At 47.6% G+C, this 11,901-nt stretch overlaps 1 protein-coding gene across 1 annotated transcript; it reads right to left on the bottom strand.

Moving 5' to 3' along the window:
- Positions 1-2,140: 2,140 nt before the first annotated feature.
- LOC104482466 (dnaJ homolog subfamily B member 6-like) lies at positions 2,141-2,801 on the bottom strand. The gene is given in 3 exon segments (XM_086755869.1): positions 2,141-2,291; positions 2,553-2,767; positions 2,769-2,801. Coding segments are annotated over 3 exon segments (399 nt in total).
- Positions 2,802-11,901: the final 9,100 nt, after the last annotated feature.

Below are 11,901 nucleotides of genomic sequence, written 5' to 3'. Positions count from 1 at the left end.
AGGAAGTCCTTGCTCTTAAATGCTGCCTTAGATACTGATACGAGAGAGGGAATTGCTGACCTAAGACAGGACAGGTCTAAGATTATGTATAGATCTGCATATCTTGGTCTTAGATCAAAAAAATATTGATGGACATACATAAAAATATCCCATTAGCGATGAGACTGAAGCAAAGTTTTAGTTCTAGCAAGCTGAGAAGGTTGAGGAGCTGGGAATTCAACTCTGGTCCAGATTTCAAAACATGTTATTTTGATCAAAGATCATTTCAGTTTCTGATCCAAAATGTGCAGATTGTTTTTTTGTCGGTGTGTTTTGTTTGGTTTGTTGGTTTTTTTTGTTTTTTTTTTTACCTTGGACTTCCTCTAAAGTAGCATAAGGTAAAGTCACATAAGCCATTTCACATTGACATGGTGTCCACAGAGAGGGTATCAGTAGAAATATTTACTTGTGTTTACTCTGACCAAAATAATTTTTCTGCACCAAGCCCTGTAAATCTTTGCAATCCTTGGAGTCCCAGTGCCTGCAAGACTGCTGATGGCTCCCAAACCATGGAGAAGCAGCAGATGCAGTTTGTCCCTGCACAGAGGTTTTCCCTGCTCCCGTCACCACTGCCCCGCCTCTGTGAACCCAGCATGCACTTAGACTTCTATTTGCTTCACAGTGCTGTGTCTTTTTCCTGCTGGGAGGGTGACTTGCAGGGACTTAACAGCCCTTAACGTAACAAATACAGTTTTGGTCTGTTTTTCCAAGCTGGGCATGGCATCAGTTGCTAAGGAAGGTGATCTAAGCTACATTTTTCTTTTCAAAAGTAAAAGGTTTTGTTTAAGGGGTGGCAGTAGTCTGGCTAATTTAACTTACCGCTTAATGTTCAGAGTCCTTTACTAGTATCGCTGCCTCGCAGTCTCCTTCAAAGCATGGGAGTCTGTTATTCCCATTTTACAGCAGAGGAAACAGATGCAAAGACCTGCCCAAACGCAGGCAGCAATTGCAATCTGGATTAGAGTGAAAATGTCCCTGAAAGCTAGTTCCAGTCTCCAGGGAGGCATCAGTGGGCAGGGCAAGCTGGAAAACTCAAGAGGATGTAGCGTGGGACCGAAAATAAGAGGCGCGTGAGATTTTAAATGCCTAAGGTGATCTAGCCAAGCAAGAAACAAGGCTCAACAGTTCATGTCAGCACAGGGGAGGGCAGAAACGTGGGGAAGCGCGTTCCTTAGCTCAGTGGAGGACGAAAGCAGCATGCTGGCAGGCTGTGCAAGAAATGCATTGTGAACTGGCTCTTACAGCTGTGAGCAAGACAATAAGGATGGTAAAGCGCTATCTAAGTCCCTGAATCCAGCTTCGCACAAAGAGGGAGCTAAACTCAGCCCCCTGGAATCTGTTTGCTCATGGTTTCAATTTAGCTTTTTTTTTTTGTTGTTTGTTTGAATGATTCCAAACAGAAAGGGACTATAGGTTGTCCTAGTCCAAGAGCCAAATTCAGCTCCTCCCTGCTCAGGGTCTCTGGTCATAATTTGCAGAGCATTCTCAAGAAAGCCCTCATTTTCTTCTACAGTCTGAGGAATTATATTTTCTTCCTTCCTTTGTTATTCTTATGCTAGCCCCTCTCCTCTAAGTTCTGCATGACCCACTGAACTTCCCCCCACCTTCTTGCCTGTGTACTAAAATATTTTCCAGTGACTACACATCTTCTCATACACCAAAGGTAGGATATTCTTCACTCAGCCTAAGAGTTGTGTATGAGGGTCACACAAGTCTTTATTCTTCCAGCTAGTAGACTTCAAGATTGGCATTTCAAGGAGTGGGAAGACACCTATAGCCTGTCACGGAGCTCTCTTACTTGTCCATCAACCAGCCTGTCTCCTCTTGCTATATTAACCAACTTGATTAATATCCAGCAAGGCCGCTTTCACGTATTTTTACTATACCTATTTACTGAACAAGCACTAGCTATCTATCGCCTTACACAGGTTAGTAGAGTCCTAGTCCTTAGTTTAGCAGAACTCATATCTTTACCTGTGAAGTATTTGTTCCCAACAATTGACAAGTCTGCACTGGTTGCATTGTGAACTTTGCATTTATTAATACTACTTATAGTAGATCCCATCCCTTGAGCAAGGAGAGCACATCCTACAGCTTGCAGTTAATAGTACCGGGGGACTTTACAACGGTGGCGTCTCCCTTTTACTGTCACAAAGCTCGGCTTGCCATCTTTTTCCGCTTCTATTATCTCCTGCCCATTCTCAATTATTTTCCGGGTGGTGAACCTCTTGCCGTTATCACTGATGGCCCAGCTGCGTTCTCAGCAAAGTAGAAGGTACGCTGCTCACTGGGGCTGTATGAATTCCATGGCATAAATGAATCCATAAAGTGAAAAAAGGACCTGGAGCTTCCTCTTCTTCCACTTGTCTTGTGACAATTTTTCACTATTGTTTCTGACAGTGTAGAAGGGGTTCCAGAAAACAGGCCCAAAGAGAGTCATCATTCCAAAGATTTCCATAAAGTCCATCTCGAGGTTGTAGAATAAAAAAGGGAAATCAAAAAGTTGTTATGACCCTCCGTGGCACTGCTTCCTCTGTAGGATTTTTTTCTCCTTAACAGACCTGTCGTAGAGCAATCGTTTCTGAGGGTCGGACAAAACCTCATATGCCTCAACGATTGCTTTGAATTTCTTTTCAGCTTCCTCCTTGTTGCTGGGATTCTTATCAGGATGCCATTTCAGTGCCAGTTTGTAGTAAGATTTCCTGACATCATCCTGTGAGGCACTTTTTTTGCAGTCCAAGGACTTTGTAATAATCCAGCATCTCAAGGGAAAGGTGAGGCTGCTTGGAAGATGCCTGGTACCTCTCTCCCACAAGGACGCAAAACCCAGGTGCAGAGACTCCTGGACTGGAGTCCTGCTGCACTCCTCAGGGGTGAGTAGATGCTCAGTTCGTTCCTTGATCTGCTCTGTCCTTTCCTGTCACGATGCCATGCAGTGCTGCTCGACCATACCGTACAGAAATCATGAGATTGTGACTTCAGTGGGGGCTCAGCCAATCATTGCTCAGTTGACCAGACTTCATTCTAGGGTGGAGCTGGTTGCCGCGGGCCTTGTGTTTTTAAACGTAGGTCATACATTTGATGTTGTACTTGCCCGATGTAGCTGGAATGTCACAGCTGTGACTTTGTTAGATTACTTTCTGTCTATTCCTGCCTAAAGGTGGGATTCTCAGACACCTGTGTGGTTTTGTGTGCAGTCCAGGCAAGTGTGGTGTAGTGAGATGGTATCACCCCATAGCAGCAGCTATAGGAAAGCCATTTGCAGTTTGGCTACCCACAGTTTGGGAAGAGTGTTGATAAATTGGAGAAGGCTCAGGGAAGAGCAATAAAATGTGATTAAGGGTTTGGAAAATATGCTCTGGAGTGAGATAGGTAATGCGTCTTGGTATTAAGAGGAAGTTCAATGCTAGTTTCATGATAGTCTGTAAGAACCTGCATGGGAACAAATTCAATGGCACAGGGATCTTCTGGCTCCCAGACAAAGCGGTTGGAAGGTAGCATTAACCAAATTTAAACTTAAAATACCTGTCCTTCATTACGAACACCCTCATCATTGAAACACCATTTTTAAACTCAGAGTGGACCCTTTTCCTAAAATCATAATTAGATGACCGTCATGATCTCTTCTGAATTCATAGTCAAACATAACGCTTCCAGAAGAGCTTAGCTCTCATGTTGGTGCCTAAACAAATGCCCAGAATGAAACTCATTAACAACCTTTTCTGTGTGCTTTTTTTTTGTATAGTTGTCCCAAGGTGTATGCACATACAACAGGGACACCCCATAACCTCAACACAGACAAGTTCAGCCCAAGGAGCTGAACTTTGATGATCCAGTCTGGGGTTATCTTGCATCTGTTTTTGTTCCCTGGATTTGCCATTTCTGTGGGAAATGCAGTATCTTCACAGGGAATCGTTGCGTGAAGGAGGTCTCCAAGGAAGTACCAGTAAGGAGAAATCTGTCTGTAAGACGGTGTTGTAAACACCTACTAATGGCAGCACGTGTTGCAGATCGCTGCCCTCAATTCCATTACCCCACACTTTGGGAAGGAGTCAAGAGCCAGCCAGACCAAAGAGCATATGTGCAGTGTACGAGCTGGCTGCTGTCCTAACATGCATCGTACATGTGGGGCCGTGAAGCCAAGGGGCAGCCATGTCAGCCTGTGGAAAGCAATGTGACACAGGCTGGAGAGGTGGGCCCGTGCCAACCTCATGAAGTTCAACCAGGCAAAGTGCAAGGTCCTGCACCTGGGTCATGGCAATCCCAGGCACAAATACAGGCTGGGCGGGGAATGGATTGAGAGCAGCCCTGAGGAGAAGGACTTGGGAGAGCTGGTGGACAAGAAGCTCAACATGAGCCGGCAATGCGCCCTTGCGGCCCAGAAGGCCAACCGCATCCTGGGCTGCATCAAGAGGAGCGTGGCCAGCAGGTCGAGGGAGGTGATTCTCCCCCTCTACTCTGCCCTGCTGAGACCTCACCTGGAGTACTGTGTCCAGTTCTGGAGCCCCCAACACAAGAAGGACATGGACCAGTTGGAGAAGGTCCAGAGGAGGGCCACAAAGATGACAAAAGGGCTGGAGCACCTCTCTTATGAGGACAGGCTGAGAGTGTTGGGGCTGTTCAGCCTGGAGAAGAGGAGGCTCCGGGGAGACCTTATAGTGGTCTTCCAGTACCTCAAGGGGGCCTACAAGAAAGATGGGGAGAGGCTGTTCAGTAGGGCCTGTTGCGATAGGACAAGGAGTAATGGTTTTAAAATAGAGGGGGGTAGATTTAGATTGGATATTATGAAAAAAATTTTTACAATGAGGGTGGTAGAACACTGGAGCAGGTTGCCCAGAGAGGTGGTGGAAGCCCCATCCCTGAAAACGTTCAAGGCCAGGCTGGATGAGGCTCTGAGCAACCTGATCTGGTTGGAGATGTCCCTGCTCCTTGCAGGGGGGTTGGACTAGATGACCGTTGAAGGTCCCTTCCAACCCTAACCATTCTATAATTCTATGATTCTATGTGACAGAGGAAGGAAGGAAGGTGATTGAACTAACGTGTGTTGGGGAAGGGCTTTTTTTTACTGGTTTTCTCACTGGTCAGTGATGGGTCAGCAGTATGAAGGTGCTTGTCATATTCTGGCAGTAAAAGTTGCCATAAGGCAGTGCAGTGCTGATTTGGAGACTGGAGTTGAAGAAAGTGCAAAGCAACGAAGGAGCTCTTGGTCCCAGGGGCTCACCTCGTTGGGGAGATCTTGGCTTTTGCCTCCTTTTGTACAGAGGAGGTGGTCTTAACTTACAGAGTGGTTGGACCATGTGAATTATTTTTCTGCTGGGTGTTGTTTTTACTGTAGCAATGGCAAAAGTTAATTGGGGCCCAGCAGCAAACTGCTGCCCATTTGAACTCAGATTGTTCTTTGCACTCCCACAACATCTCTTCTATGCTGAGGGGAGGGCTAACGCTTCATGACTCGCTCTCACTGTAGTGCTTTGCTTGAAATCTTCACCAAGGGGACTTGTTTATTTGGGCTAGTGGGTTTTTTTAGGATTATGTATTGGACTTGAGAGTGATCCAAGTTTACCACCCACAAGCCACAGAAAGGTGCCAGCAGGTCCTAGCCACTGCCAGCATGGTCCATTTGCAGATGCGTTGCAGAAATTTAAAGAGCAATTGCTATTCTTGCTCTCTGTTACCCAGAAGGGAAAATGGGACGTCAGAAATGCCTGTTGGAGAGTCACACGCCGGTTATCTACTGCAGAGAGTGGGGCTCTGGACGGAAGGAAGGAGGTAACTCTGCTTCGTGCTGTCTCTTTGCAAAGCGTCTCCTCCCGTACGTGCTTGTGATGATGAGTGCGCATCTCAGACTGGCTGGCGCACTGGATTATCTCTCTTGGATTTAGTGCATCCTACCCATCTGAAAAGTAGGGAGTGGTTTTTCTCCCGTCATCCCCGAATGGAGGACGCTCACTGCCTGTCTGTCTGCTGCCTGCAGCCGGCGTCAGAGATTAGCAGCCATTCAAGAAAGGCCACTGCTGTGAGCCAAAAGGGTTTGCAAGGAAAAAAAGAAAGGGTCAAGGAGAGGAAGAGAGAAAGGGAAATGAGAGAGACATGCACACATCAAGTAACTAGACCCACACTAGCCTGGCAGCCCCATCCCTAGAAACCAAGGCTTTGAAATGAGAAATGTTTTTCGTATCTTAAATCTCAAGTACAAACAATAAAAACCAGCCCAGACTGTGTTCTTTGAAGAGAAAGTACGAGTGACCTGAACAGTGGTTATCAGCAGCGTCATTAAGATAAACCCTTAACATGATTTAAAGCATCCGAAACTGAAGGCAGCACTTTCAGATACTAACAAAATGGTCTGACATTGGGGATGAAAATCAATAGTAATCTGATGTCACTAAAAATACTCAAAAGTGTCCCATGGCTGATGGAGGTGAGATTAGTGTAAATATTTGTATTCTAATCAGTGGCACGCGAGGGCTGGAGGCGGCCTTTCTGTCTATTTAATTAATGGAGTGGCTTTTTAAAAGGATCCTAATCATATGTGATTGTATCTGCTTATCAACATTTTTGCTAATTAGATGATATGGAGGCAGTCACTCTGCTAATTCCCTCATCCAAACAGCATATCCTGCACAGATAAAGTACAGTCTCTTTTTAATAAGAAACGATCATGAGACAGACTAACCTTAATGGTGCTTATTATCCGAGGATCTTTGGGATTTTCTCTTCTACCCACCCCCTCCTTCCTTTTCCTTCGTTCACTGCTTCAGTATGCTAGATGGATGCGACGGTCCCTGTCCCCACTGATGCCCCTGCTCCAGGCACCACCATGTCCAGCCTGCTCTTCCCTCCCAGCCAGGCATTGGGTCTGCAAGGGCAGAGGTTTTCAGCCAGGTCAGGATGGGAAGCAAAACACAAGGCACTAAACAACAAAATGCTCCAAGTTTTTGGTCACCCAGACCACAGGTGACCCAGAACTTGCAGCCCCAATCCCTGACCTTGCTCTTGGCACCCCAGTGTACCCTGGTCCAGAAAGGAGTGAGCATCTCTGAGTTGTGAAAACTTTTTTCTGTAATTATTATTAGTTTGGATATTAGGAAAAATTTAATTTCTTCACTGAAAGGGTTATCAAGCATTGGAACAGGCTGCCCAGGGAAGTGACTGAGTTACCATCTGTGGAGGTATTTAAAAGACATGTAGATGTGGCACTTAAGACATGGTTTAGTGGTGGACTTGCAGTGTTAGGTTTATGGTTGGACTTGACTATCTTAAAGGTCTTTTCCAACCTAAATTTTTATTATTACTGTTGTTGTTGTTATTATTATTATTATGTTTTTTTCTCTTCTAAAAGGTTCTGAGGGCAGAAGGGGTCTACACAACTGAATTCTCACCAGCCCCATTGATCCTGTGACAAGGCCAGGGTCCTTTTATCTAAACCAATATAAGTTGGAGACATTTGTTCCAAGTCCTTTGACTATCCAAACAAACACAAGTCGCGCTTTGCTCTGCCAGTCAAACTGTCATCGGATGCCTCCCCCCAGGGCAGCCCCATTGGAGGGGACACTGCAATCACCCATGGAGCTATGTCCCCAGGGAGCATGGCCAGGGATGGGCACATTGGGCTGACTTTCTGCTGGGGGGGCAACAGAGGGACCTGCCTGACTTCAGAAGAAGATAGAAAAATAAATAGAAAACTTGCCCCAAAGAATGTCTCCTCACCCCTCAAAATATAAGGGCAATATCTTGGTAAGGAGAACCTGTCCTAAATGGGTGTAGGTGCCACCCCAAGAGCGTCTGGGTGGACCAGAGGGAGTAGGTGTATGGTGTTTAGTTTTAGGAGGCCAGGAATTTGCTGTTTTTGCAGCTGTGAATGTTGAGCAGAAAAGGCTTCAATGATATGGATTCCCAAATCCATAGGCAGGAGGGAGGGTCAGTGTGTCCCCTGTACTGATCCCGTGCGTCGGGCTCAGCATGGAGGTTGGCTATGGGATGGGAGATGGGGTAGCTCTGGGTAGTGCTGGCTGGGAGGGACCTCCAGAAGCTGGGAGAGCTGAAGGAGGATCCAGAGCTGGGTCTGTATCCAACTTTACTGAGTCTTAGGTTGGGGCTTGAGGCTAAACCAAGATTCAAGCAAGAAGACAACCAGCTTCCGGGTAGAGGTGAGGTGCAGGAACCTCACAAAAACACTCTTTTTTGAGGTATGAAGCCAAAGAGGAGGCCTGGTCCTGCTTAGTGGAGTCAAGGATGGGCCTGATGTAGTTTCTTATGTTTGATTATGCCCTATGCCCAGGGCAAGGCCTTGCTCTAGGCTTGGAAAGCCCTAAATGGCACTGTAACTTGTGTCCATGGACTCTGACCCCAGCAGAATTCAGAGCACTTTGGTTTCATTGCCTGGGTGACCTCTGTATCATCTGTGCTATCCTCATGCAGGCATGGCTATGCTGAGGTTGTTCTTAGCAACATGATTGGCCAGTCCTTCTACTATTCCTCCTCTTTGGCATGGTCCCTGACTGTCCTTCCTCTCAATGCTACGTGCAGGAATTAATTCAGTATTGACCAATTTCCCAGAGCGGTTTCCCGTTGCTAGTTCCATGACTGAGGGCTACAACTTGAAAAGAAGAGGGACTTCTGGGCCAAGGATTGCGTTGCAAGCCGTTGAGTCCTGGGGCTTAATGAGGCACTGCTTATCAGCACAGCATGCTTATCTGGAGGCCGCCAACAGTGTACCTGCTCCAGCCCCATCGTGAGCGAACATGTTTTACCACCCAGTTGCAGGGAGCCGGGAGCGTGCGTGCGGTCAGACAGCACGGTTCAGCTGATGTGTGGTAACTTGCGAAGCCACAGCAACTTTATCGCTTCACAACATCCATACATAGCCACAGCCTTGAATCTTCTCAGGGGAAGAAAGGATGATGAGTTACTGTCCTGGGATTTTCTCTCTGTCTCCAGTCAGTGGGAAGTGGTATGTGGAGCATTCATTTAATAAACCAGAGGGGAAAAGCTGTAGATCAGCTTCTCATTATTTCAGTGCTGGCTCACGCCATCGCTTGGGTTTGTGCCTGACAGTTCAGTGTGTTATTTGAGGCCACTCAAGCATTCTGCAGAAATGATGCCACCCTTTTCTGAAAGCATGGGGTTCATCCAAGTGGGAAGGGCCTGCCATTGCTAGTAGGTTTATCAGTGCTAATGTCATCTCAATTTTAGGTCTCAGTTTGTGAAGGAGGTGCCCACCTTGGAGACTGGTTCCTCTTGAGAGCCACCGCTCCAGCAGGAAACCTTCTGGAGATGGTTCTTCTGATGTGGACCTCTAAAGTAAAGCAACTCTAGGTGGGTAAAAACACCCCAGTGGAGCTGGTTTGCAGGGAATGAGGGAGTCCCAAGTGGTACAAAACTTAGGTGAGGGTCCTGGTGGTGTGCATAGATCTGAAACCCCCTGATTAAAAGAAGCACTCTCTTTCTCTAGAAGGTAGGAGGGATCGCAGGGGACCACTGCAAGTGTTTGTCCCTCAGTATTTGCCAGTGTGTTATACCTACATCCAAGGGGCTTTGGGCAATCAAGGTATCAGGCAGGGAACTGATCGGTAACAGTGACTTTACTGGGAAACTGGAGAAGAGACCCCATGTTGAAGCCATCAGGAAGCATGTTCTGGTCCTGCCTATGGGCACCTCATACATGGGGCTGCTGGGAGCAGTGAAATTTTCACACTGCCCCGGCAAAGGTTCAGTCCAAGTTTATTGTTGAGATTAAAAGACTGGAGAATATAAATTGTAAATGTGATGACTTAAGACCTCATAAATTCAGTATACAGCCCTGTTCCAGAGAGCTTGTGTGCAGTGCAGCCACGCTGCCTTGGGCTCATGAGTTGCCCTTGCTCCCATTGCTTGCACCCATGCTCTCCAAAGAGCCCTTCTGCCCTGCCCTGGCTCCCAAGATGGTGCATGTGCACATGTCTGCACAGATGCTTGGAAACACATGCACTGGCCAGGGATACCGTCCTTTCTGCACACACTGTGGGTTTGCTGCTTACGTACAGACAGGGACTCCCTACCACTGCTTCAGCCCAGAAGCCAGTGGTAGTGCTGGAGCGGTATTTGCCCATATCTGACTGCAATGAGGGAGCAAGTGGAGGTCTTGAAGATGATGTTGCATCCTCTGGAAGGAGGGACAGTCCCCCTCTAGCTAGAGTGCCATTTGCATTTACCTGAGGTCCAAGTGTCCTTGCTTGGTGCTTGCAAAGGAGCTCTATGGTCTTACCTGTGTTCTTGCATGTGGGCAGCGTGAACTGCCTGGGTGAATCAGTCACACACGGAGTCAGTTGAAGCAGCATTGCCTCTGAGCCTTGGTGGAGACTGCCAGAGCAGGAATGATGAAGCTTTTGAACAATGCACAAGTCCCTGCCCCAGTTTTCAGCTTATCCTACTTGTGCCACTACCCTGGAGCTGGGTGACCCCTGTGAGCAGGGGGCTGAGGAGAGCTTTTCAGAGGAATGGTTAATGTGCTGGGCTGTTTCTGGGGTGAGTTGTGATGAGGTTTCTACAGCTGGGTCATGACTGTCACTGAGCTTGTCCAGGACAAAGTTCCTTAAATAAATTACTTGGCTGTAAGCACCTTTGGTATTATGTGCTTTTTCCTCTTTTCCTAGGAAGATGGAGAGCTGGAAACCAGCCTGCTCCTAGGATTGGTCCAGCCCATGCCAAGGATGTAGCTTTTGGTCTGGGAGCCCTAACAAGCCAAGATGGGGATGCAGCATCCAGTGCCAACCTGCTGGGAGCAGAGCTTATGACACTGTCTGAGTAAGAAGAGTTGAGGACACATCCTGGGGGGACACCAGAAGATGCTGCGGGATGCCTTTCTCCCTAGTTGAGTGGCTCAAGCCCCCAGCACACAGTAAGTTTGGAGGGGATGAGCTTGGCGGGCAGTTGTCATAGACTATGTGGCTCCTCGTCCTTGCGCAAGCACCCAAGGGTCAATGCTTGGGGCAGGCTGTGCTTTGACTGGCTCAGGGTAAGCCCCAGCCTGCATTTCGGAAAGCAGAGCCCTGTGGCCACCAATGCACAGGCCCTGACTGCAATGGCATGTGTGAGTCAGTGCCGAGCGCTCCTTTGGGTGCTGGGGTTCACTTTTTGGAGTCCAGCACGGGGGCCGACAGCAGCACTTGCGAAAATACACTGCAACCTCTCTCAGCAAAGCCAAGTCTCTGAGCTCCTGCCTCGTTTCTCTGAAGAAAGTGAGTCAGGCAGCATTGCTCAAGGCTTCCCCTCTCCCAGGGTCCAGGCCCAGACAAGGCAGTTTCGGCTCAGAGGTGGCTGCATGGCACTGGTCCCTTGGGGCAGCGTAGGTGCTGAGGGTGGCGCTGGGCACAGCTGGCGTACAACAGGAAAGGAGGAGGATTTTTTTTTCTTTAATAATTTTTAATCACTGTGAAAACCACATTCCTGCTGGTTTGCTTTTTGATCTGAGTTGCTGTAAATGTGGCGTTGATGCCAAGAGAACATGTGCCTTGTGCACACTTGCATATATTGACCAAACCACGCTGCATTTTGCGATCCTGACTGAAGTCTATTTGGCAGTGTTTTGGTCTGATGAGACCATCTTCCCTTGCTTCCCTCCACCCAGGCCCTCAAAAACTTTGCAAATTCACCCAAAATATTTGCCATTTCTCAGCCAACTGTTTGTGTGACCCACTGTAACTGCCCTTTCCCGGGACTCAGTTCTGAATGAGGAGCAGAGATAACGTTTAACAGGCAAGAGCGAATGAAAAGGAGATAAAGGAATAAGGAGAGGGAAAAAAGGGAAAGGAGGGGAGGGGAGGAGGAATGCAGAGGTATGTGGCTGCATGTTGTACTGTGTTTGTGCATAAACAGGCATGC

Source organism: Chlamydotis macqueenii, chromosome 10 (assembly GCF_036417535.1).
Source record: "Chlamydotis macqueenii isolate bChlMac1 chromosome 10, bChlMac1.mat, whole genome shotgun sequence".
NCBI lineage: Eukaryota > Metazoa > Chordata > Aves > Otidiformes > Otididae > Chlamydotis > Chlamydotis macqueenii.
This window is presented reverse-complemented; position numbering and strand designations above follow the sequence as displayed.